Here is a 26,230-nt window from a genome sequence, read left to right as displayed (position 1 = left end):
CCGTCATCTACCCGCTAACTCCAATTTCACTGCTGGTCAGGCTCAGCCTGTCCTGACCCCCTTCCAGCTGTATCTGACCCTGCACAAGCACTCAGGTATCCTTAATGAAGGGTATCTTCTGGTTGTGTCACCATGGGGTCACACCTGGGGATGAGGAGGGCTCAGTTCAGAGACAGATAAGCCATTTTCTAGGAGCCTCTGGACTTGGTGGCTACATCTTCCCCCAGTGACAGATTTCCTTCTGTCAGACAAGGGTTACATTTTTGATGAGAGCATCACAGACACGTTTGCTGTAAAAACCACAAAGCCGCATGGCAATGAGCTGCTTTTCTCTTTCCCTGCGTGCTCCAAGTTCAGAGCAGGTTTGCAAACCTCCACGTGTCTCCGGGCTCCGCTTTCCAGGGAGCAGGCGCCTGCCTGCACTGTTGGAAAGGGGGTGGCCGGACATTTCATCGGTGCCTTCTGAATTTGAAGTGAAGCTCCAGAAGGATTTACTGAGTCAGCCTGTGGTGCTGCTTTGCTATTTGAGGGCAGAGTAAGGCACCAGGGAGTGACAGAGTAGGGCAAAAGGGATGCTTTGCTCCCTTTTTTGGGGGGGAAAAACTCCGTTCCCTTCCCAGAGCTGGCACCGCTTTCAGTCACCCTTCCCTGTCCCTGCCTCCGGTTCATCCCAGGAGGGTTTCTGCCTGCTTAATCCTCACAAACATAGGAAAACAATAATTACAAGCAAAGTACACTTTAATCAAGCAAGCTAGAGATTGGCCCCAGGGGATCAGCTCCCACTGGGGAAGGGGTGGGGACCAGCACCCAGCCCCTCGCAGCTGAGTACCCACACGTCCCCCAGCACAGCGAGCATCCTCCTGTGCACCCCGAAACCGCACGCAGCAGGGGACCAGCTTGCTCTAAGCTACCCCCTGAAACGCTACGAGGAAAAAAAAAAAACCCCCAGCAGATGCACCGCTGCTGCCCAAACGGGTGGGCACCGAAGCATCCCCTGCCCGCAGGGTGCCAGGTTGGGGTGCTGCCTCTCCCCGGCTCCCTGCAGCATCTCACCTCCTGGGGGTGCTCGCAGTTCTCTCCATGGCTCCACGCAATCATCGCTTCATCCTCAATGAAATTTCCTGTATGTGCGAGTCCGGCTGCGGGGTGGCTCAGAGCGCACGGGCGGCTCCGCAGAGGCGAGCTCCCTCCGGCCGCCCCAGCCGCGATGGAGGCGACGTCCCCCCGGCCCGGGCGACTGCTGGCCGCGCTCTGCCTGCTCGCGTCCCACGGTAAGCTCCAGCTTGCTCTCCTCTTCTCCTCGCCCAGAGAAACTCTCCTCACCCAGAGAACCTCTTGCGTTCGCCCAGCCGGGGATGTGCCTCGGCACAAGGAATTTGGGGCGTTTAGGGGGTTATTTACTTTCTCACCCCGTGATTTCAGAGTTGGGGGGGCACCAAGCCAGTGTTTCACGCGCTGCTGGTTGTGTCAGGGGGAAGGGGCCACGGGGGAGCTGCTGGTTTAAAACTCTGGGATTGGGTTGTTGTTTTTTTTTCCTTCTTCCTTCGCTTTGATCTAACATGCGTGGAAGGAAAGCAGCCACCCCCTGTCCCTGCCAGCCCCGAGCTGGAGATCCCAAGCTGGAAAAGCCACCCCGTTCATTGCCCCGGTGCTGTGGAGGTCCCCGGCCACATGGCCACCCCACGCCACGGGGAAAGGAGCCGTTCATCAGCCCCTGGGCAGCTGAGAGAGGCGATTTGTGTGAGCAGGGCAGGATGCTCTCTCTAAGGATGCTCCGCTCCACCGTAACTGCTGGGACGTGCTGGGTAGCTTTTCTGGGGCCAGGCGGGCAAACGGGGGCGGTGGCAATGAAAACCTCAGCTCGTCTGTGGATGAAGGGTCAGAGAACAAAGCTGGGAAGACCACGGTCCCTCGCTGTCCTGTGCAGGCAGAGGACAAGTGTCCTATTGGGTTTGGCTTCTCCCTCTGTCCCGGGAACAGCAAAGTGACCTCCTCCAGGATTTCTGCCAGCGCATCCCCAGGGAGAGACGATGACCCCCTGCAATGGGGCAGGGGGTCCCTTCTCCTCTCTCCTGGTGTGGATTGAAGTGTGCTTTGCTTCTCATCCGAGCCTCTCGACATCAGGGAGCGATTCCCAGCATCTCAGGGGGGCTTTGGATTATTTCATTTACACATCTGGGGTGCTGGGATTGAACATCAGGCCTTCGGCAACGCAACAAGCTTGGATACCGATGTTCCACATGAGCCTGGTGCCAGAAGAACTGAGTTTCATGCAACTGTGTGCTTGCCAAAACTTTCTGAACCGCCCCCCCCAGCTAATTTTAGCCAGGCTTGATGGAGAAGTAGAGCCTTTGGAGACATCCGGCTCCGACACGGTTTGGGGACGCTGGCAGCGAGGTGGATGGGGAAGCGGTTCCTCCCCACCCATGGGATGGCAGCTGAGCTGGGCTTTCCAAAATCACATCCCAAGCGCAAACTCGGTGTCATGACCCTGTTCCAGGGCTGTGCTGAAAGAGGAGCAAGGCAGGACCCTCCGGCGGGTGCAGCAGCTCCAGGCTGCTCTCCCCACGGCCTGGATGATGGGTACCCAGGGAGCGGCACCCATTTGGCTCCTTGGGAAGCGGGAGATAAGGGCTGTTAATATGGGTGTCTGGTATCTTCAGGAAGTTTCTTCTTGCCTTTATCTTTCCTGCTGTAAGTACTTGTGCCCAGGTACGGATGCCCCTGCACATGTCACCGGGCTGATAACTCTGAAGTGTAATGACAGCACAGTGATGATTGGGCTTGTGGCACTTTCACGTGAGGCTGTTACAAAAGCTCCCAGAAGAGGAATTAAAGCTGTGTTCCTCGCTCCAGCACTGAGCAGACGTTCCCTCTCTCTCTGGCAGCCCCTCCTCTGCGGCAGGTGAGCCCCTCCAAAGGCTGCAGATTTCCCTGGAGTGCAAAGAGGTGACGTGACGTGGAAATCACTTCTGTGAGTCACAGGAATCAAACACCTACTTGCCATAGTGGGGGACCAAAGTTAGGAGAAGCAATGAGGAGAGGCTTTTGCTCACAGACCCAGAATTTGGCATGAAATCCTGTTTTATTTAAGCTGTTGGTGAAGCAACACAGGCTCCTCGGCTTTAGCCCTTTTCTCTTTCACATTTCATTTTCTCTGAAAGGAGAGCTCCCAGGTTTCAAGCTAGGCAGTGGTGCCGGCACTGGGGGATGCACCAGGCTCTGTGCCGCCCTGTCGCAATGCCATGGGTCGGTGGGGAGGAGCTGAAGCTGCTGAGGTGCCGAAGAGGAAGAGTGGCACTTTTGGCACCTGCTTGAGACCTCCTCGGTCTTTACCAGATGGTGACAAGATGTCAGGTCTCGGCTGGAGCTGCGCAGAGCCAGACAGCTGGCTTTATTTTGGCATTTACCACTGGCGCTGACTTCAAAGGGAATGGTCCAGTTGGGATGGGATGGAGCCAGACCTGGGGTCTGGGCACGGAAGGAGCCCACAGCACCCAGGGAAGACTAAGATTCATGAGCTTTAGCGTAAAGACGCCAACAGAAGACGTTTCCTCCGGGCACCATCTGGCATCTCGCACGGCTCTAAAGCCTCGTTACATCTTGGGAAGAGAACAACATCCTCCCTGGCTCTGCTACGGGGCACGCCGCGCCTTGCCAGCTCTCCTCCTCAGCTGTTCTCTCCTCCGCTCGATGGCCTTTGCAAGCCTTCCCCTGCTTGGGAGAAAGAAGGGAAGTCGGTAATGCCGAAAGCTTCGCACATGTGGTAACCTCTGCCGCTGCCGAGAGCGTGGGCTGTGGCGACTTTCCATCCAGACGGTTCCCATCAAGCGCCGGAGGTGGAGGCTGGATGGTTTTAGTAAGGCAGAGCTTTGCAAACCGTGCAAGGATGAGCGGGACGGCCCCATTTCATTCGAGGAGGCGGGTGTGTGGAAAACAAAAGCCTCCCGCAGATACTTTTGCAAGGTGTTGGAAGTGTGGCTTCCTGCAATAGAGCCCGGGCTTCCCTTCGCCTGGCTCCCGGGGGGGACCCCATGTGAATGGGGCACTTCCCGTTGCAGCAGGTAGCGAGAAGCACATCTGAGGTGCCTTTTGTGCTCGGAGCGCTGGCAAGGAGGTGGGGGATCTGCTCTGCTGCGTGCCAAAACCCCGCCAGCCTGGCCAAGCATCCCGGCTCCAGCAGCATGTGAGGATGGGGAGCAGCTGGGGCTTGAAAACAAGCAGAAACGGGGCAGCGTTGAGCTCAGGCCAGGCAAACCTCCACCCTAAAGCATGGGCTGAAGTGCCTGCAAGAAGCCGGAGCGATTAGGCAACGGTCACGCCATCCCCGGCTCTGTGGGATGCCTTGGCACCACGTGTTGCAGACCGGGGCGGGGGGTCCAATGGGGCAGACCCCCTCCCCAAACCCCCCCCTCTCCCTGCAAAGCGCCTTATGGTTGTTCTTACACTGCCATCCTAAGAGCCATTACAGCCATAAATAACCACGAGGGTGGAAGGCACAGGGGACATTTTCGGTTTCGCTCTCTCAAGCGGAGCCCGGTGACACGGTGACCCTGTGAGGAGGAGGAAGAGGAGGAGGAGGATGCTCTCCGGGCAGCCCGGTGCTGGGGAGCCGCTCACCCCGCGGGCTGCCTTGCAGGCAGGCGCAGCGCATCCAGCCCGCGATTGACGCCCGCTCGATATAGCAAGTGAAAAACCTCAAAGCGAAACGGCGGCGGAGCTAATGGCACAACAGGATGTTACCAAAATAAAAAATACACCTTGTCCTCATACCATCTTCTCTGTTGCAACCCAGCCCCAGGAATCTCCTTTGCTCAATAATTTAAAGAAAATGAACCCAGAATCTGCTTTTTCTTCAGCTTTCCAAGGTGACGTCTGCACTTCTGCAAACACAAAGTGGCAGTGGGGCCCGAGCACCAAACACTTGCCCGTCCTTGCTTTTCTCTCCCACCATGCACAGCTCCCCTAACCCACCAGTACCCTCCGCCAGCGTGCTGAGATGGGACCAGTAACGCTGTGGCACTCTCCTCTGCTTTCCTCCGTCCCCCTCCCCATGCTCCTGTGCCTCTGCCAGGCCTCCCACTACGCGTTTTGCAGCCAGCAACGATCTTTCTGAAAATTGTTTTCATTTTCAAGCAGCTCCTCGCAGTCAGCGTCAGCCAGTTCCCCCTTCTCCTCCCGCGGGGCTGAAAAACAAGCAGGGTGGGACCCGCTCCCCGCCTCATCTCGGGGGGCATGGGCTCCTCCTAGCTATTTTCTTTTTTTTTTCTCCTTTTTTTTTTTTGCAGCCAGCTCACACCACTTGTATTTCCTCATTCACACCAGCTTTGCACTGGTGCCCCCTAAGCAGACCCCCCACCTCCCTGCCCCACGCCGCCCCGCTCTGCCAGCCCCGGGCAACCTCCTGCCTCCCCGCTGCTATTAAAAGCTGCTGCTCAGCTCTATTTAGAGCATGCCTCTCCTCCAGGGATTATTTTGAGGGTGAAGCTGGACTTCTAGCCCTGCTGGGACATTGCTACAGAGCAAGCGAAGGGCTCACGCCGTGCTTCCCATCTTCCTTCTCTTGGGATATAGAATCACAGAATGGTTTGGGTTGGAAGGGACCTTAAAGACCATCTAGTTTCAACCCCCATGCCATGGGCATGGACACCTTCCACTAGGTTGCTCAAAGCCTCTTCCATACGGTTGCTCAAAGCCTCATCCTGAGCTTTCCTTGCCCTAAGGGCATGGGTGAAGGCTCTCTGAAAGCCCTACCCATCCCTCTGCCAGCATGGGTGCTGGGGTTTGCCACGCTTCTTTGGGGAGGGATCCCCATTTTTGCTACGAGCTCAGGGTCAGCCCAGCGCTGCAGGGTCTGACCGAGCCGCCGTGCCTTCTTCCCCGCAGGAGGGCTGGCAACGCTCCTCATCACCACCCCGTACTCGCTGTGCGTGTGTCCCGAGGGCCAGAACGTCACCCTGACCTGCCGCATCAGCGGTCCCCTCGCCGACCGCCACGACCTGCTCTACAAAACCTGGTACTTCAGCAGCAACGGTGACCAGAACTGCTCCGAGAAGAAGCACATCCGCAACGTCACCGAGAAGGAGCTGCACCACGACCCCGGCAGGCACCACAAGCCGCTGAGCAACAGCACCCAAAAATCCCCCCTTGGGGGCAGCCAAGCCAGCCATCACGGGGTGGAGTTTGTCCCCGACCACCACGGTGCCTTCCACATCATGGTGATGAACCTGACGCTGCAGGACAGCGGGAATTACTGCTGCTACGCCGTGGAGGCCAGCTGGGAGCACGGCAAGCCCCAGACGCGCCAGGTCGCTCACGGTTTTGTGGAGCTGCAGATCCAGCAAGGTGAGGAGGCGGGGGGAAAAGGGGAGCTCCTGCCAGTCCTGCACCCGTGCCGGGGTGTAAGGCAGCAGAGAGGGGCTGGTGGGAGATGGCATCCTGGCCTCTATTAGGAATAGTGTAGCCAGCTGGTCTAGGGAAATGATCATCCCTCTGTACTCGGCACTGGTGAGGCCGCACCTTGAATCCTGTGTCCAGTTCTGGGCCCCGCACTTCAAGAAAGATGTTGAGGTGTTGGAGCGAGTCCAGAGGAGGGCGACCAAGCTGGTGAAGGGTCTGGAGGGTCTGACCTCCAAGGAACGGCTGAGGGAGCTGGGGTTGTTTAGCCTGGAAAAGAGTAGGCTCAGAGGTGACCTCATTGCAGTCTACAACTACCTGAAGGGAGGTTGTAGTGAAGTGGGAGTCGGCCTCTTCTCCCAGGCAACTAGCGATAGGACAAGAGAACACAGCCTCAAGCTTCGCCAGGGGAGGTTCAGGTTGGACATTAGGAAGCATTTCTTCTCAGCAAGGGTCATTAGCCATTGGCACGGGCTGCCCAGGGAGGTGGTGGAGTCACCGTCTCTGGAGGTGTTTAAGAAAAGCCTGGCCATGGCACTTAGTGCCATGGTCTAGTTGCCATGGTGGTGTCAGGGCAATGGTTGGACTCGATGATCCCAGAGGGCTCTTCCAACCTGATTGATTGATTGAGATGCTGGGGTGCAGCATCGGTGCTGGGGAGGCAGGGTGGGCTGGTGCTGAAAGCCAATGCCGTGCTGCAAGAGTTGAAGAGCAGCAGATGTTGAAGGTTGGAATTAGGGCCAGAGAACACTGGGCCATTTAAAAAAAAAAAGAAAAGAAAAGAAAAAATAAATCAAGAGTCTGGAATGCAATAAAATCCATGCTACATAGTTTCACTGATCTTCCTCAACCTCTTTCTGGAAGAGAGGCAAACAAAGCCCACCACAAAAGGAGCTGTCTGGCGGTGCAAGGTCCACTAAGGGCTGCAGGCCCTGCTGGGGGTGCAGGGGCTGTCGATAACCAGCCCAGCGAGGTGCAGGCTGGAGGGGAAGGCACCTCCCACCCTTGATTTGCAGCGTTAGAACAGATACTTTTTTTTTTAGACCAAAAAAAGAGCCTGCATGGTCAGGGATGGGCCCTACTGCCGTGAGGGGAAAGGGATGTCACGGCAGGAACCTCAGTGTAAGCTCCCCAGGGCTAAACTCTTGCTTTCGGGATGCTCTGGGCTGATATTCTCCATAGGGGTGAGCAAAGGCGAGTGCAGCTAGCAGGTGAACGAATCCCCTGAGGGCTAATGCGCTTTTCTCCTCTCCTCCACAGGCAGAGGAGGGCTTCAGAACTGCACGTTTCACACTGCCACCAGCAAAGGTAAAGGGAAAAAAAAGCCCTCTCTCCAACGCTCTGCTTGCCATCCTGGCCTGGGTACCTCCCTGTGGATGGCACCTTGCTATAAACACACCAGCCTCCAGATGCAACCCCACAGTCGGGTGTAGGGAGGGTGATTTCTGAGGCTGTCCCCACGAGTGCACCTTACAGGCATGTCCTCAGGCTGAGGACAGCCTACTTTGGCCTGTGTTTCCACGACACCTGGATATGACTGTCCTGAAGCCCATGGAGATCATTCACCCCATGGTTATAAAGCACCTGAGCCTCCCCAAAACACAAGTGGGGATTTAGCAGCTGCTGCCATGAGCAGATGGGAAGGGACAGAAAGGTAAAGAGTCACAGGAACCTCTTGCAACGCCCCACCGTTGTCCCGAGCAGAGATGGGAAACCCAGGGGAAACCCAAACCTTGCTTGACCGCTCAGACAGCGTGAGGCTCCCCCAACGCCATGTCTACATGCTGGAAGCACCCACACTTCGCTAGGCAGGTGGTTTCTCAGTGGGTCGCTCTGTCTACCCCTGTTTACTGGCTGCTAAATGGGCAGATTTGGCTAAAATTGCTTTTCAGCAGGGTTGGGGCCAGCCCAGCCATGGGACCTGCCCTGTCCTCCCCATGAGTAGTGCTTTCTGCCACAAACCCTCAGTCCCAAATGCTGGGCCACCCTCTCCTGCCAGGCAAAAAAGAAAAGGGGAAAAAAATCCCCACCCTCAACACACGCAGAGCAAGAGGCTGCTTCCCCAGATGGATGTGGTGGAGAGGAGAGCTTGAAACCAAACCTGCCCTTGATTTAGGCAGCCCTTCGATTTTGACGAGCTGGCCATAGGTTGGGGTTGGCACTCTCTGAAATCACTGAGAGCCCTTCTGCTGGCTTTAAAGGGCTTTATCAGGGCCCCTGCTTCTCTCCTCATATCTAGAAGACCAAAGAAGTAACCTCGAGGTATCCTCCAGTGATGAAGGACTTTGGTCAAGGTCCTAAACTGATCTTATCTCCGCAACTGTGGTGGTGGCACTGGGTCGATGGTTGGACTTGATGATCTTTTAGGTCTTCTCCAACCTACTACGGCTGGAGGAAACCAAGGAAATGCAACGAGCCCTCCTCACCACCTGCTCCAACTCTGCCCTTTTCTGTTGCAGATATCACGGCCGCCGCGCTGGCGACGGGTGCCTGCATCGTGGGCATCCTCTGCCTGCCCCTCATCTTGCTCCTCATCTACAAGCAGAGACAAGCCGTCAGCAGCAGACGTACGTACCCTCCCCTCGCCGGCGGGGACACCCACCTCATCGCCAAGGCTGAGTCAGCGTGTCCTTTATGGGATGGGACGTGTCCCACTGGGGTCAGCTGCCCCGAGGTCCCACGGGCACCGTGTAAGGTGGCCCAAAGGCAGGTCCCTGCCAGGCTCCCTCCCTTACATGCCTACGGCAATGGGATGGCATCAAGCCAGGTCTCCCCACGCTGCCCCAGCCCTCCCAAACCAGTGATTTCGGTCCCTAAGCAGCGAGGGGCACGGCCTCAGCGGGCACAGCCATTGCATCAGGCCTTGGGTGAGCCGGGGGGGGCCCTGCGGTTTCTCTCACCGAGCTGTGGGGCTCTGAGCAAAGCCTTTGGAGAAGTGGGTTTTGCAGCAGCAGCGGCGGGCGAGCTGACAGCCACGAGAAGGGGAACTGCGCTTTCGCCATCCGTCCCCGGCCGAGAAGACTGGCCCCGTGCCTTCATGCACCCATTTTACTGTGGCTGGGGAGCAGCTTCCCCGCAAAGCATCGCCTGGATGATATTTAACCCCAGAGGCAAGGCAAAACCCAAGGGGGTTTGCTTCTGGGGTGTCTCGGAGAAGGTTAGCTACAGGTTGTTTTTCCACCGGGTGCTTTCCATCGGCACAGTCTGGGCCAAAACTTGCGTGTCTTGGCTCGGGCTGCTCGCCACGCAGCCAGCCGGGGCACCTGAGGAGCACGGGAAATAAATCACGGTGCTGCCCAGCCAAACGCAGGGGCAGCCAAATGCCGGGGTGGCGATTTGCAGAGCCCCAGGGGGGAGTCACAGGTGGGTGGTGGGTGCACCCGGGCACGAGTGGGGCCAGGCTGCAGCCCAGGCATCACAACTGTGCTGGCAGAAATCCCTCCTTCCCCCTTCTTCGGAGCCTACGGTTTCAATCTGGGAGGAGGCTGGGCAGGAGACAGCAGGGATACAGAGAAGGAGGTTTGGGAGCAAAGAGGTTGATGCGAAAGATGGGGGGAAGGGAGGGAGGAATGCAGGGGAAGAGGATGAATTGGATGTGGATGAGACACCAGAACACAGCGCTGGGTTTGATGCTGGGCGTCATGCTGCCAGCACTCACGCCAACCCTTTTGTCTTTGGCAGGTGCCCACGAGCTTGTCAGGATGGAGAGGTGAGGAAACCCACATGCTTCCAGCTCCCCCCAACCTCCTCACACTCCCTCTGCATCCCAGACCCCATAAGGGTCTTGTCCTCCTCTCCCGTCCCCTCGAAGCCAGTGTGTATCCTCAGCCCGGCAGAGTGAAGGGGATGCTGGTGGCACCCACACCGGGGTCCTGTCCCTTTCCAGGCAGCCGCAGTTTCTCTTCCCTCCCTCCGAGTGGGAAGTGCCTCCTTTCTTTTTGCCTGTGCCAAGGGCACACTTCTGCCCACGCCCCAGAAGTGCTCAGAAACCACAGTGCCTTTTGGCTAAGCTTTCCCCCTGTGCCGCACTCCCTGCTTGCTCTGAGCCGAGAGAACCTGCTCCCTGCCCTGCTTGGCTGTTCCCAGCACTCAGCCAAAACCCAGGCACAACAAAGGCTCCTGAAATCAAAACACAAATCCCCTCACACCCTCTCCTCTCCCGCAGCAGCGCCCAGGGCATCGAAAACCCCGTCTTCGAGGCGGTCCCCTCAGCGAGCGCGGAGCCACGACCCCGACCCCAGCTCTCCTACATGGCCAGCCGGCAGCCCTCCGAGTCCGGCCGGCACCTGCTCTCCGAGCCCGGCACCCCGCTGTCCCCCCCCGGCCCCGGGGACTGCTTCTTCCCGACTCTGGGTGAGTGCCCGGCGATGCTGAGCCCCCACGGGGACCACTGCAGGAGGGGTGGGAAGGAAAGGGGTGGCCAGGGGGGTGAATGGGAAAAAAGGGTTTAATTGAATCCTGTGTCCAGTTCTGGGCCCCGCACTTCAAGAAAGATGTTGAGGTGTTGGAGCGAGTCCAGAGGAGGGCGACCAAGCTGGTGAAGGGTCTGGAGGGTCTGACCTATGAGGAACGGCTGAGGGAGCTGGGGGTGTTTAGCCTGGAGAAGAGGAGGCTCAGAGGTGACCTTATTGCAGTCTACAACTACCTGAAGGGAGGTTGTAGCGCAGTGGGAGTCGGCCTCTTCTCCCAGGCAACTAGCGATAGGACAAGAGGACACGGCCTCAAGCTTCGCCAGGGGAGGTTCAGGTTGGACATTAGGAAGCATTTCTTCTCAGCAAGGGTCATTAGCCATTGGAAGGGGCTGCCCAGGGAGGTGGTGGAGTCACCATCTCTGGAGGGGTTTAAGAAAAGCCTGGACATGGCACTTAGTGCCAGGGTCTAGTTGCCATGGTGGTGTCAGGGCAATGGTTGGACTCGATGAGCCCAGAGGGCTCTTCCAACCTGGTTGACTCTGTGATGCTGGAATTACTGGCTGCAAACATTGTGTTATGTGGGATATCAAGTCCCAGGGCTTTGAAGTTGGGAAGGACCCAAAGCCTCTGTTCCCCGTGCAAAAGCAGAGTTTGGCCGCTTCCCAAAGCGCATCCCCGCAGCCGCAAGCTGGACTAACACTCCCTGGTCTGCCCTTTTCCAGATCCTGTTCCCGACTCTCCAAATTCCTTGAAAGCCTGAAGACCCTGGAGGACGCCACATCCCCCAGCCGCAGCTGTGAGAGGCCAGGCAGCCCAGACCCCAGGAGGGCAGCAGCAAAGCCTTCACAAATGACACCGAGAGCAGAAGCCCTGCCCTCGCCTCCCGTCCTGGCTCTGCCCTGGGGCTGGCAGCGAACTTTTCTTGCCCAGATTTCGGTTTTTAACTCCTTATTTCTGCAGAGAAGAGCATGGCTCTGTACTGCTCACGTTGTACGGACTAGCTGAAATCTGGGGATGCGCCTGCAAACCTCCCCGAGGATTTAACTTATTGCCAAGGGTTTAAGCTCTGCAACATCAACGCGTTTCTGCATCTTTGACTGAATATCCTCTCCGGGAGCAGATGGTAAAGTAATTCATCCACCATGAGACAAAACAGGGGCACCGGCCAACCTTGTGCTACCTTCTTCTTTGCAAAACAGGAAGGGGAGAGGCTCCCTGCCGCTGCCGGAGCCCTCCTTCCCCAGCAGCCTTCTGAGGCGGCCGCGGACTTGCGAGGCTGCCGTGTTTTCAGCTGGACTCACGTCGCGAGGAGCCTTATTTCTGCTGCAATGTTATCCTTGGCTAGGGATCAGGGGAATTTATCCTTTTGTTTGTTTCATTATCAGTGCTGATTAAAAGAAAAAAAAGGATGATTATGGTTTTTGTTTGTTTGTTTTTTAAATGTCTGTAAATTAGAAAGTTCGTCTGAAGGGTGCTGGAGCATCCTCATTCTGTGACGTGGCCGAGAGTCTCCGAGGACGCAGGGCGGTGGGAACCGCTCCGGCTGGCTTTCCCCCATCCTCCTGGGGCCAGCATGGCCAGAGCAGCCATCCCTGGGGCCACTGCCTACAGCCACACCGGAGGCCCCTGCGATGCCCATGGGTGCCCTCACAGCATCCCCCGTCCGAACGCAGCACCCCGGCATCGCTTACCCAAAAGAAGCCGCGGGGCAGGCTCCAGCGTGACTCAGCCCTGGCACGGAGGCAAAACCTTGTGGTAGTCACTATTACTCGAAGGGTGTGTTTGTTTTTTTGTCTGTTGCTTCTGTTTTTTTGTTGTAAAGCGGGGGAAAAAATTACCACTAGACAAATATAAACATTAGTCATACCAAAACAGCGTCAGCCCTGAGCAATAGCCGCCCTGGGCAGCGTGCCTGGGCAGAGCATCCCCGGACTGTCACACTGCGTGGCTGGAGGAAACACAGCGTTTCCCTCTGCAGTGGGGCTGGGGACACCCTGGCCCCGCTGCAGGATTCGATTAATCCAGCGCTGGCTTCAGCAAGAGCAACTTCAAGATGGTCCGGCCGCGGGCGGAGGGATAAAGGAGAAGCCAGCACCAACGTCCCCGCCGAGGACGTAACTTCCTCAGCACGGGACTCTCACACTGCTTTATTGCCGCCCCCAGCACAGCCCCTTTCCTGCCTTCGCTGGAGAAGCTCGCCCAGTGCCTCTGGCGCTTCCCTCTCCCTGTCCCAGCAGCTGCAGCTGGGGGGGGGATTTGCCTGCCCACGGGTCCTAACCGCTTGGAAACCCTCCCCGAGTCTCTCCGTTTGCTAACGAACACGTTGTTGGACGACAGAATAAAGCTTTGCTGGAAACAGGTTTCTCTCTGTGCTGCGGGGATCCCTTTTTTTGGGGTGCCCCATGCCGCAGGCAGAGGTGAGCCGAGCAGCCACCTTCTCAGCCAGGGGCACGTCGGGGCTCTGCGTGGCATCAGGGACCACTTCCCACCTGGAAAGCTCACCAGAAAGAAAACTAAAGATTTCTAGGAGAAAGAGGTGATGGCTACCCAGCCTTCTGCACGTACTGGAGCAGGGTGCTGGCACCCCACCCTGGCCCCCAGCACCGCTGGAGAAGATGGCACGGCACTGCACCTGCGGGCAGGATGCTTACGGTGAAGGTGACCCAGCTCCCTTGGGCAGGCATCCTTCCTTCTGCTGCGGGAAGCATCCCAAAGCCTCCGGAGCAGGGCCAGCCCCTGGGGAGGTGCAGCTGCAGGCTTGCACCAGCATCAGACAGAGCCCCGGTGACTCCTGCAATTCCCACGCAAGGACACCAAGACTTTCCAGTTGCAGCTCACCAGCTTGGGAAGGTTTTCTTTCCTGCAATGCTTCTTTTGGGTAAATGCTTGCCTTTATCATCAGCATTTTACCCTTCTGCCCCTGCATTTCCAGCTCCCAAGAGGACGGCCAGTCTTCCATTCACCCTTGCTGTCCTGGGTATCCCAGATCACCATGGGACTTCCAAGTCCTCTCCCAGCTCTGTCCCCTCTGTCTCTCCCATACTCAGAAGGCCAAATCTTAAAGCACGTGGAGGGATGTACGAATTACAAACAATAATCTCCTTTCGTGAATCATTGCATCAGCCTAGACTTACTTGTGAAACCAAAGTTTCAAGTAGGTGACAAACTCCTGACAGATATTTCGTCACCCAGGCATGAGGCCAACAGCCACCGAGTGACATGCGGGACAGCCTTTCACAGGACCTAAGTGTCCTTAAGCTCCAAAAAGGGCTGAAACTCTTCTCTCCACTCAGGAATTGGGTCACTGGACACTTTGTTTTGCTTCAGCATGGTGGGATTTTGATCGTCGCTGCTGGCTTAACTTGTGCCGGTGACGTGGTGGTCACGCAGGAGAAACCCTGAGGACAAGCAAGGTTACTGGGACACGGCTTTGGCAGCGTGAAGCGATAAGCTGTGTCACTTGTCCTCTCCGGCACCGGGAAGGGAAGAGGGCATCGCCATGGCAATGGGACTGCATGGCATTCCTCACCACGGCAGCATCAGCGATGCTCCCAGGGTGCCGGGGTGATGGGGACCCATCCGGGAGGAGCTGGTGGCAGTGGGTGCTGCAGTGACACGAAGCTGCCTTCTCTCATTTTGGAGCAAGAGACTTAACCTAGATTTAAGCCGCAGTGGCAGCCTGGCTTACAAAAAAGCCGGTGATGCACAAGCAGGCGTGAGGGCGTAAAGCCTGAAGCAAGGGTTGCAAGCCACACCTGGTTGCAAGCCGCTGCTAGTTGCAACCTGTTTCCTCAAAATGTAGAGCAGGGCTTTGCAGTGAGAGCTGTGCCAGGAGATCAGAGAGATGGCGAGAGATAGGAGGGGGAGGCGGGGGAGAGGAAGGATGGCGAGGTGTCGCGCAGGGTGTCACGCCTCCCCGGCTCACGATTTGCGCTTGCTTTGTGCACACAGGCACTTCATAGAACCACAGAACCATAGAATCGTTTTGGTTGGAAAGGACCTTTAAGATCACCGAGTCCAACCATTAACCCAGCACTGCCAAGCCCACTACTAACCCATGTCCCTCAGCACCACATCTACACGGCTTTTAAATCCCTCCAGGGATGGTGACTCCACCACTGCCCTGGGCAGCCTGTTCCAACGCTTGACAACCCTTTCCATGAAGAAATTGTTCCTGATATCAAATCTAACCCTCTCCTGGCACAACTTGAGGCTGTTTTGTCCTAAAGGAAACACCTGGGCCACTGCCGTGCCACCACTGATGTTCTGCAGGGTGAGAGGGCAGGGCGGGTGGCAGAGACACACAACATGAAACACATGCACCTCATAACATATAAACTATATAATCAATAACATTAATAACATAATTCTAATGTAGAGTGTTTTTTTTCCAGACATTGCAGTGCTCGAGGCTCCAAACAGCATCAGAGAATCACACAGTCAATCAGGCTGGAAGAGCCCTCTGGGATCATGGAGTCCAACCATTGCCCTGACACCACCACATCAACCAGACCATGGCACTAAGTGCCATGTCCAGGCTTTCTTAAATACCTCCAGAGATGGTGACTCCACCACCTCCCTGGGCAGCCCCTTCCAATGGCTAATGACCCTTGCTGAGAAGAAATGCTTCCTAATGGCCAACCTGAGCCTCCCCTGGCAAAGCTTGAGGCTATGTCCTCTAGTCCTGCTGCTAGTTGCCTGGGAGAAGAGGCCGACCCCCACCTTGCTACAACCTCCTTTCAGGTCGTTGTATACAGCAATACGCTCTCCCCTCAGCCTCCTTTTCTCCAGACTAAACACCCCAGGTTCCCTCAGCCGTTCCTCATCAGACTTGTTCTCTAGACCACTCTCCAGCTTCGTTGCCCTCCTCTGGACTCACTCCAACACCTCAACATCTTTCTTGAAGTGCAGGGCCCAGAACTGGACACTCGCTGCCCCAACACCCAGCAGCCAAGCAGACACTGAAGGGTCCACAGTGAGCTGAACCGTGGTTCAGCTGCTGCTCCAGCCACCCGCTTCCCTGAGGTGGGTGAAAGAAACATCTCGAGACCTTTTGGACTCAGAGTGCAAGGAGCCGGCGGGTAGGACAACTCCTGCAGCCATCAGCGTGCTCGCCCATTGGGACGCTGGTGGTATTTTTGGTGTTTGAAGATGGGAGAGAAAGAGTTCAATGTCCCATAAAACCCCTTCAGAGCAGACACAACGAGATGGACAGCATCTTGCATGAACGACTGCCAGAGGGGGTCCCACAGGATGAGGCGCCGAAGGAGGCTCTGATTCATACCAGCAAATTTGGACCCTGAGACATACCCAGAATGGCCACAACACCAAAATATCACTCCCCATGCCTCTTCCCCCCTTCCTCCCTCGACCTCTCCACCCTAAGCTCTCCCCCGCCGCGCTGCCCAGCTCCATCCTTCCCCCGAAAAGCACGCTTTGGTGGCTCACCGACAGCGAAGGGTTGCCCTCGTCCTCGACGGTGACCACGAGGCCATAGAAGCTCTGCCGCTCGCGGTCCGGCGGGGAGGGCCGCGTGGCGATCTCGCCGGTGACACGGTCCATGCGGAAGGTCAGGTCCTCGTTCCCGTGGGTGATGTAGTAGGAGAGGACGCTGTTGAGGCCGATGTCCCGGTCGGTGGCGCGTACCTGGGCCACCGCTGTGCCACCGCCGACGTTCTGCAGGCAGAGATACACGACATGAAACACAAACACCTCATAACATATAAACTATATAATTAATAACATAATTCTAATGTAGAGAGGGTTTTTTCCAAGCATTGAGGTGCTTGGGGCTCCAAACTCGCTGCCCCAACACCCAGCAGCCAAGCAGGAGGCTGCTCTCCTCTCACCAGCCCCTGGATGTCGTTTTTGCAGTGCTTATTGCAAACGATGTTTTATTAATAGATGCATCTTTGTACAAAAAAACCCGAACCACTGCTTGCCCTGTGGCTGGTAGCTCAGCTGGGAATCCGCGCATTGGGTCCCTTCTAGGCTGGCGCAGCCCGAAAGAGCGTTAGAACCAGCGTGTGTGCAAAGGTGAAGGCTGTGCAATGGGCTCGGAGCTCAGCTAATTATTTTTAGATAGTCCCATTACGGGGGAAATCAAAACAGAAATTCTGTTCTTCCACCAGCTCTGAACACGTATTAAATAGATAAGAAAATCCTAACAGGGCAATAACTTTAATGCAAAGCTATTAATCACGAGCAGCACTTCCTCACAGCCAAGTGTCACTGGCTATTACTCATATTTCATTTTTCATCATCAAATTGAGAAACCCCCACCGGTCCAGGAATTAAACTGTCAGGAAATAAGTTGTCTTTTCTTACGCCTGATTGTGTTTTATTGCTTAATTATCTAGCTCTTGCCGAGCTGCTTCCTGAAAGCAATTCCTATTCTGCACCGTGCAGCCTCTTGTGTCACTTCGGTGGCATTTCCATGGGCGTGTAGCCACTTCTCCTTCCTGCTGGTCCCTGCAGCCTCATGGGCTTAAGTTGCCTGCAGAGCTCTCTCCTAGCCCAAAACTAGGAGGCCATCACAGGTGAGGGCTTGCAAGGGGCCACCAACCCTTAAATCAACTAAGGTGAGGCTTGCAAGGGGTCAACAACCCTTAAATCAACTAAGGTGAGGCTTGCAAGGGGTCAACAACCCTTAAATCAGCCAAGGTGAGGCTTGCAAGGGCCACCAACCCTTAAATGACCCAAGGTGAGGCTTGCAAGGGGCCACCAACCCTTAAATCAGCCAAGGTTAGGTTTTCAAGGGGCCACCAGCCCTTAAATGACCCAAGGTGAGGCTTGCAAGGGGCCACCACCCCTTAAATCAGCCAAGGTTAGGTTTTCAAGGGGCCACCAGCCCTTAAATCAGCCAAGGTGGGGCTTGCAAGGGGCCACCAACCCTTAAATCAGCCTAGGTGAGGTCTGACTGCAGGGCAGGTGAGGACAACGAAGTCGGCCCCACTTGCCCTGCGGTCAGACCTCACCTTGGGAGGATGGAAGGAGAGGAGCAGGGCTGGGTGCTCACCTCGCTCACGCTCACGTTGTAGCCGAAGGGGCTGTCGATGATGGGGGGGTTGTCATTGACGTCGAGGATGGTCACTCGCAGAGTGTGCTCCTTCCTGCGGGGAGGCACGCCGCCGTCTGAGGCTTGGATCTGCAGTTGGGGTTGGATTTTCAAAAAAATGTTATTTTTAAGCTCACAGCCCCAAGAAAACAGCCTCACTGCTCAAACCAGAAGCCCAAGGAGGTAAGCAGGGTGGTTTGGTGCTTACCCGTAAGGTGTAGTGATCCAGCAGCTCCCGGTCCAGCGGCCGTGCCACAAACACCTCGCCGTAGGTGTTGTTGGTGGTACGGATCTCGAAAGCCCGACCGACGTTCCCCGACATCAGTGAGAAAGTCACCTGGAAACACCCCGGGGAAAGAAAAACAGGGCAGGCAATGTGATGCTGGGAGGAGGAAGGAGAGAAAGGAGACCCTACAATAATAAACCCAGCATTGCCTCAGGAAGCCTCTGAGAATTTTAAAAGGCCCAATGTGTTGGGCTCTGCAGGGATGCAGAGGAGGGGAAGGGGTCGGGAAGATGCTGTTGGAGGCACTTCTGCCTCAGTGAAATGCTACCCCAGCCTACAGGCAGCCCCAAACCTGCTGTGCCCACCTCCCTACCTGCCCGTTGCTGCCTGCGTCCGGGTCGCGGGCCAGGACCACGGCCACCCGCTTGCCGACGGCGCTGTCCTCTGCCACACTCACGGAGGAGTCGGAGGTGATGTCGAACTGGGGGCTGTTGTCGTTCTCATCCAGGACCGTGATGGTCACCTGCAGGCATGGCACGGGGCTCAGGCAGGGCACGGGCAGGAGCTGGCCCCGTGCCCACCCAGCATCAACAGCCATGCTGGCACCCCTGGCAAACTCTTGACCCTCTGATGTGGCAACAGCGTGAGCGTTGTCCATCCCATGTGGGAATGGGTGCAGGCAACTAGTGATAGGATAAGAGGACACAGCCTCAAGCTGCGCCAGGGGAGGTTCAGGTTGGACATTATGAAGCATTTCTTCTCAGCAAGGGTCATTAGCCATTGGAAGGGGCTACCCAGGGAGGTGGTGGAGTCACCATCTCTGGAGGTGTTTAAGAAAAGCCTGGACATGGCACTTAGTGCCATGGTCTAGTTGCCATGGTGGTGTCAGGGCAATGGCTGGACTCGATGATCCCAGAGGACTCTTCCAAACTGGTTGATTCTGTGATTCTGTGTGTTTGAGCCCAGGAGATGAACCTACATCCCTGTCTGCAGGGGAGGAGGAGGAGGGATGCTTAGAGGCTAGAAAATGAGCACAAGGGTGCTGCAGCTCCCAAGTGGTGGGGTTTTCTGTGGAGCATCTTCCTAACAAAATCGGTGGTCACAGAGCAACTGACACTGCTGCAGGGTGACCCTGCCCTGCTAAGCTTTTCCCGAGCAGCGATTTCAGCCGTGCCCACAGCACCAGAGGTTGGGCAGGGTTTGCTTTAAATGGGCACCAAGAGGACAGAGCTGCATGTGTTTAACCAAAGCAGGGTGAGCTGGGCATAGAGAAAACCTCAGCTCCTTCCTGGGAAAAGGCACCTGGGCGAGCAAGAGCCTGGGCAGGAGCTGCTCGGAGGGGCACTCCACCGCAGGCGACCGGGGAGCAGGCTACCTCGGCCACAATTAGCCAGAGGAAATGTTCTCATCGCGTTTGTTATCAGAGAGCTGCAACGCGCCGCAGCAATGAGAGAGGAAGAGCCTTTCTGTTCCCGGGGCTCTATTTCTGGGTGCCCCCAGGTGCGGCCAGGCTGAATGGGACCAACATCCCGGAGGAAGCCAGGGAGCGGGTTTGTGCACCTCGGGGTGATTCGGTTATTGTTGTTGCTGAATTAAAACCAGAGAGCCAGGAGCAGGGACGGATCTGGCAGCTGCTGTCCCCAGTGCCGGATCGGGGCGCTGGGATTTCTGTTTGCCAGCAGCAGGGTGGCTCGTGGATGCTGCACCACATCCCCAGGTGGCGTCACAGAGGCTGGTGCCGCTGGGATGGGGCTGGAGACCACCGCCCCGGTCCCTCCCTGCAGCTCAGTGCAGAGTTCAGGATGGATCCTGGCCCCCGAGACAATGCCAGCACGACGGACAGGCTTACCTTCTGTTGGAGAAGAGCAGAGGGGGACATGGAGAAAACAAAGAGTCACGAGTTAGTGGGGGATGAGGAGGTGCGGGCAGACGCGAGGGGTGGTGGGTAGCCCTGCATCCCACCGCAGCAGTGCTGGTGGCCATGGGTACCCCCTGCGGTGACTGGGGGGCTCCTCCTCTGTTTTTTCTAGATAAGCTCAGCGGATTTGCCCCTTGCCCCGGGAGAGGCTCAGCCAAGAGCACGACAGTGTGCCGAGAGCGTGGCCCCAGCAGAGAGATGCAAATCAGCCCCCTGCTCGGCTGCCTTTGAAACAGCCAAATATAACCCTCTTAAACATCAACCACCCTGAAGTATATCAAAGCCCCCAAATTTACCTCCCTCGGAACTGTTTTAGCTTGGTGAGCGACCAGCAAACTCCACAGTTTGGGGCGGGTTTTTTTTGTTTGTTCTGAGAAATCCCACCCTATGACACGCGGAAGCTAGAAGGCACCAGTCCCTGCTTATGCAAATGCAGGGTTTCCCCCCACGTCAGGGGTTCCAGACCTCAAGTGGCCAGAGCAGAGGACAACTAGGATATGCTGTCCCATGCCAGAGGAAGAGGGAGGTGACCTGAGGTCAGCTCTGCCCACACAAAGGATGGTGGGGAAGCGAGTAAAAGCTACTCACCACCGTAGAGTCAATCTTTGGTCCTCCGTCATCGGCCACCACTGTCAAGGTGTAGAAATCCCCTTTCTCTCGATCCACCTGGCCTTTGACCGTGATCACACCCTGCCAAGCATGAACAACAGTTGTGTCAGCCACCAACACCAAAGTCCACAGTGGACAACCAAGCCAGGAGGGACCAACGCTGTGGCTACTTACAGTGATCCCGTTGATTTTGAAGAGGGAAAGCGCCTGGGCGTTGGTATTGGGGTCGAACTTGTAGGTGATCTGGTTGAGGTTGTCGATGGAGCGGGCCTGCACCCGGAGCACCTCAGAGCCCAGGGGGATGTTCTCCATGATCACGGCTTCGTAGCTGCTGTTGGAGAACTGCACGGCCTCGTCCAGCTCATTCAGCAGGCTGACGTACACACTGCAGAAGCCCTGGTTGTTGGGGGGAGCCTGGTCCGTGGCGGAGACGTTCATCAGGTAGCTGGTTTTGGTCTCATAGTCCAGGTACTCGATCGTTGTGATGAGGCCTGTGCTCTCATCGATCTCAAACTTCCCTTCAGCGCCTGACAGGATTTTGTAGTTCACCAGACCGCCGTTCCCTGGGGCAGGAACCATGGTGCCAGGTTGGACCAAGCATCCCAAAGAGGCAGGCACCACCAATGCCAACCCCAACCACGGAGCAGAAACCATCCCACGTGGGGATTTCAACCCAGTCAAGCTGGGATCCGTGCAATGGCTGATTTCACCACTCCTCTCCCAAGACGGGTGTTTCTCACCCCCACCTTCCTACCTGTGTCTCGGTCGGTGGCCCGGACCACCGCCACCGAAGTCCCTATCCCCGCCGTCTCCCGCAGCCCCAGGCGGTTGTACTGCCGCTGGGTGAACACTGGCACCTCATCGTTGACGTCTTCCACGTAGATGATCACCTGCAAAACCCCCCGGAGAACCCACGGGTGAGCTGGACAGGCTCAAGGACCCTTGCCAGCTGCTTACACTTCTGAGGGGAAGTACGTCCTTCATGGCCCTCATCTGCAGCACAGGAGAAATGTTCTCTCTGCTACAAACACCACGTGATGGAGAGTGAACACACACGGTTTAACATCTCAGATTTAAATGAGTCCCGCGGTCAGAGTGACTCAGTCCTTCTCTGGCTGGAGGGAGGTACAGTCTGCATATTAATTCCTCCGTGCTTTGGGATCCCCTGCTCAAAACCTTGCAGTTAGAGACCTCGCAACGTAGAAACACTGATGACTCGGTGGGAAATTTTGCTCAAAGTTCAGCAGGTCAAGCTGCTGTTTCCCCAGGGAACGTCCTTTCTCCTCCCGGTTTTCTGCTCGCTGCTGGTGCTGCGGGCACATCGCACTCGGACAGAGCCCACCCCACCAGCGGGTCTAAAAATAGATGCAACCCGAGGGCTGGGAACCGTGGGAAGCTGGTGTGTCACTGCTAAAGATTATTGCCACTGGGTCTTGGCTTATTTAAATAGGTGCCTGGCCAGGAGACACGGTTTCCAACAGGCTGAGGCTCAGGTCTTTCACCCAGCGGCTGAGCCACATGTCACCGGGCGAGTGGGACAACGACTGCCACACCACTTAGCAGCCTCATCGCACCCAAATGCCACAGGAAAAAAGAAAAAAACCACCAAAAAAACCCCCAACAAGCTCTTCTCCACCCACAGGCAGCCCCCGGAGACTTTCCGTCAGCATTTCCATGCCAGAGCTCACAAACTTCCTGCAAGGGCTGGAAACAACTGCCCTCTGATAAAGCATCTTGAGTGTTTTACATGAACTCCTCCGCTGCCCAGCCCTTGGTGAGCTCCTTACCCGCACAGAGCTCCTCATGGCTCCCTGCTCCGTGTTGTAGGCCTCCACTTCCAGGACGTGAGAGGAGTTCTGCTCCCTGTCCAGGTGCCGCACGCCTCGCATCACCAGCCCCGTGCTGGGATTGATGCGGAAGTTGTTGTGCTCGTTTCCTGGCGGGGTGAAAAGCGAGATGGATGCTGCCCATCGCTGCGGCATCAGTCCTGACGACACGCCGAGCCCTCCCCGGGGGGGCTGCCTTGGAAGCAGATTATTGAGCAAAACCCAAGCCCCCATCAACTTTGGCTACACTAGGCTCAGCTTAGCAGGGTTTGGCCCTGGGCAAGCCAGGAGCTACGGCATCTAGGTGTCCATCAATGACTAACTGTCCCCTGGCAATTAACCCTAATGATCAAGTTTTGCTCAGGGGTGGGGGTGATGTTTCTGGGGGCTGCAAAGTGCAACAGGATGGAGAATGCCACGAGGCTGTGCATGCAGCTGGGCAGAGCCTGCTGCAAACGCCCCGATGCCCGAAGGGGCACCCAGACTTACCCTTGGCTATCCTGTACCACACCCTCCCGTTAGCACCTTCATCTGCGTCCGTGGCTTTCACCTTTAAGAGAAAAGAAAAGCAGTGGAGGTGAAGGGCAGAGATTTCCAGACTGTAACGAGCCCTCCCACTCCACCAAGGCTGGACATCCTGCTCCTCCACCTGAGCCAGGGAGCTTACCAACTGCAGAGCAAAATAAGTTACCCTCCCAACGTGGCATTGGGGTGTATCGCACACCACGTTAAAGGAATGACCCACCACTTGGCCGGCACATGAGCCCACACCTGGGTCTCTGGGCTCTGAGAGCTGCCTGCATTTACCCTTTCACTGCAAGCCATCGCCAAGTCACCCAAGCAGCAGCATATACAAAAAAATACCGAAAGAAACATGAATGCAATCAGCCTAGTGTGTGCGGGTGGTCTGGACACTGGTCTGAGTCCTTGCAAGCCCCCGAGCAGCGGATGGGAGCAACCCTCAGCTGGGACGCACTGCATGGTCCATCCGAACATGCCATCCGCCCCGGGAAAGCCAAGACACGGGGCCCCTCTGCTGTCTCTGAACAACACTGCAGAGCTTTCCCTGCAAACCCCCGCCAGCAGCCTGCCCGCCCCGACAGCTGGGAAGTGGGACCCGGCGAGGGACAGCAGGCCCTGGGCTTCCTCCCCCGCTGCATCCCCCCTCCGCAGAAACCGCTTCCCACAGAGCATCCAACCCACAACCGCCAGCGAATCACCGGGGCGAGGACGCGGGGAATGCCTTAGCCTTTATTCTCCCCCTGCTTCCCCCAGCAAGGCAGCTTCTGCCACACCTTCTGCCTACAAATCCTACCCCGGGGCTTCCCTTCCCAGGCAGGTGGGGGTTTGCACCCCGACTTGCACTGCAAAGAGACGCACGCTGCAAAGGACACGTGCAGTGGGCACAGCGAGGCCGTTTGCAGGGGCTCAGCTTTAGAGCCCTGGCTTGGCTTTCCCCCACAGCCCCACACAACACTTGTGGGAGTCAGAGATGCTCTTCAGAAAAGCAGTTTTGAGATACCTCAAACTGCTCTTGTTCTGACCCCACCTGGAGTACTGCATCCAGCTCTGGGACCCCCAACAGAAGAAGGACACAGAGCTGCTGGAGTGAGTCCGGGGGAGGCCACGAAGATGATCAGAGGCGGGGAGCACCTCTGCTATGGAGACAGGCTGAGAGAGTTGGGGCTGTTCAGCCTGGAGAAGAGAAGGCTCTGGGGAGACCACCTAGCAGCCTTCCAGTACCTGAAGGGGCTACAGGAAAGCGGGAGAGGGGCTTTTTACAAGGGCATGGAGTGACAGGGCGAGGGTGGGGAATGGTTTTAAAGTGAGAGAGGGTATATTTAGATGAGATATGAGGAAGAAATTCTTCCCTGTGAGGGTGGTGAGACACTGGAACAGGTTGCCCAGAGAAGCTGTGGCTGCCCCCTCCCTGGCAGTGTTCAAGGCCAGGCTGGATGGGGCTCTGAGCAACCTGGTCTGGTGGAAGGTGTCCCTGCCCATGGCAGGGGGGTTGGAACTAGATGGGCTTTAAGGTCCCTTCCAACCCAAACCATTCTGTGATTCTATGATTCTATGATTCTCTTCCACCAAATAAGCCCCTGACAGCAGAAATCTTAGAAAATGCTGATCCTGTGCTTGCAAACTCTCTGGCTTTCCCACCCGCGTGCCACTCGTGCCGCTTTCCCCTGTCCCAGCCTGGCTCACATCTCACTTATGGCTGGACACCACCCTGTGCCTTGTTCCGTGTTTCACCATGGACCCAGCACCTTCCTTGCACAGCTGACAGCTCTCCCTCCCCCACCAGCTCTTCCACCCTCGGGGCTCCCGAGGCCGTTTCTGGGCAGGAGCTGGCCCATCTCCTCTCCCACGTGATGGATGGACCCAGCAGGCAAGCGATGCCCAGGCAGAGCGGCTGCCTTGGCACGGCGAGACCAGCCTGCCGCACGCACCGGCTGCCTCCTGGAAAAAGCTGTCCCATCTAGCCAAAACCCCGTGCCAGGGCGGCAGCCGCGGGTGGGGAGCCTAAGAGCCGGGAGATAAATCTTTGCACCCTTTTGTGCCATTCCCTGCTCCGCTGTGCCGGGGAAAACACCTTTCAAGGAGAGCACTTGCTGCAGGCAGCTCTGGCACGCAAACCAGGCAAAATGGGTCAGCATAGGTATTTTATTTAAAAAAAATAAAGGGAGTTTGCACTAAACCAATGCATGCTCCTGCTGCTGTCATGGCACAGCCTGCCACCGGGAAAAGCCTCAGCTGCTGCTGGTTTGACCCACGGAGGAGATGGGGCATTTTAACACACTGTCCCAACCTTGGGAAAACAATTGCACTCGAGTGCAACCGGTGGGAGAGAAGCTTTTGCTGCTGGAGGCGTAAAAGGCACCTTGTGCAGCCGAGCGCTGGGTGCTTCCAGCCTGCTTTATCCAGCCTTTCGCAGGCCACCTTCCAAACCCCCCCAGCTACTGGAAAGGGGTCAAAAAAGGAGGAGGAAGGAGGCGGGGGGAATAAAAGGCTGGGGAAAAAAGCAGGCGGCTTGGCACGGAGTTGCTGGGAAAAGGGTGAGCAGGCGTGCGAAGGGCAGCCCATCTCCCCCTCCCCAGCACGGGGGGCTCATCCCATTCAGCCCTGGGAAACATGTCCTGGGGGGCTCAACCCCTCGCCCCAGCGGGGCACTGCGGTGCCAGCAAAGCCTGGGAAGGGCTCAGGGACCCCCCTTGGCTTGGCACACTCGGGCTGTCCCCAGCCTGGCTGCCGTCTCTCTCCCACCCTCCCAAAGGGAGGAGGGGGCTGGCAGCCGGCACTACGCGGTGGGAGAGGCGCAAGGCAGGTGTGCAGGAGGCAAAGCCAGAGCTCAGACGGCTGCTGAGAGGTAGGGAGCCTAAACCCCTGCGGCAAACCCACCCAGGCCAAACCCGAGGGGGAAGCGAGGCAGGCCAGCGACGTGACACCGGCCCTGGCTGCAGAGCTGCTGCCCTCGGCCCTGCAGCTGCCTGGGGAAAGGGCTGCAAACGGGGTGGGGAGGGGGGGATATGAAGTTTGGGGTGGGGTTGAAGTCAGGCATCCCTCCTCCCTTCCCCGTCACGGTGCTTTGTCCGTCCTGGTGATGGGAGAGGAGGAATGTCCTGTGGATGCAGCGAGGGCGATGGGGTACAGCGGGCTGCCGCTTTTGGTACCCGACTATTCAGGTTTGCTAAGCTGGGTGTTCAGTACCCTCTGTCATTACCTCCTCCTGCGAGCAAGTGGAAAGACTTAGTGCATTGGGAAAAGCTGGGGAGCTCCAGGAAAGCG

The 26,230-nt window shown here is 56.9% G+C and overlaps 2 protein-coding genes across 3 annotated transcripts in view; one reads left to right on the top strand and one right to left on the bottom strand.

The window, feature by feature from the left end:
* The window catches only part of CDH23 (cadherin related 23), a 198,655-nt gene that overhangs the window by 17,685 nt on the left and 154,740 nt on the right, over window positions 1-26,230 (bottom strand). The window contains 10 exon segments of the mRNA XM_068416505.1: window positions 16,257-16,484; window positions 17,827-17,955; window positions 18,074-18,202; window positions 18,465-18,614; window positions 19,941-19,943; window positions 20,598-20,699; window positions 20,793-21,181; window positions 21,373-21,508; window positions 22,406-22,554; window positions 22,934-22,994. Of these exon segments, the coding sequence (XP_068272606.1) occupies window positions 16,257-16,484; window positions 17,827-17,955; window positions 18,074-18,202; window positions 18,465-18,614; window positions 19,941-19,943; window positions 20,598-20,699; window positions 20,793-21,181; window positions 21,373-21,508; window positions 22,406-22,554; window positions 22,934-22,994 (1,476 nt within the window).
* On the top strand, window positions 1,149-12,191 carry VSIR (V-set immunoregulatory receptor). Of its 2 annotated transcripts, none has more exons than XM_068416652.1 (7): window positions 1,149-1,271; window positions 5,887-6,345; window positions 7,657-7,704; window positions 8,856-8,963; window positions 10,078-10,105; window positions 10,565-10,749; window positions 11,531-12,191. In XM_068416652.1, exons 1-7 carry the CDS (start codon window positions 1,208-1,210, stop codon window positions 11,566-11,568), a joined length of 930 nt encoding a protein of 309 aa, XP_068272753.1. In that variant the 5' UTR covers window positions 1,149-1,207; the 3' UTR covers window positions 11,569-12,191. The 2 variants fall into 2 exon arrangements, with proteins under 2 accessions (XP_068272753.1, XP_068272752.1); XM_068416651.1 differs by having other exon boundaries at window positions 10,562-10,749.

Source organism: Nyctibius grandis, chromosome 20 (assembly GCF_013368605.1).
Source record: "Nyctibius grandis isolate bNycGra1 chromosome 20, bNycGra1.pri, whole genome shotgun sequence".
NCBI classification, from domain to species: Eukaryota; Metazoa; Chordata; class Aves; order Nyctibiiformes; family Nyctibiidae; genus Nyctibius; species Nyctibius grandis.
This window is presented reverse-complemented; position numbering and strand designations above follow the sequence as displayed.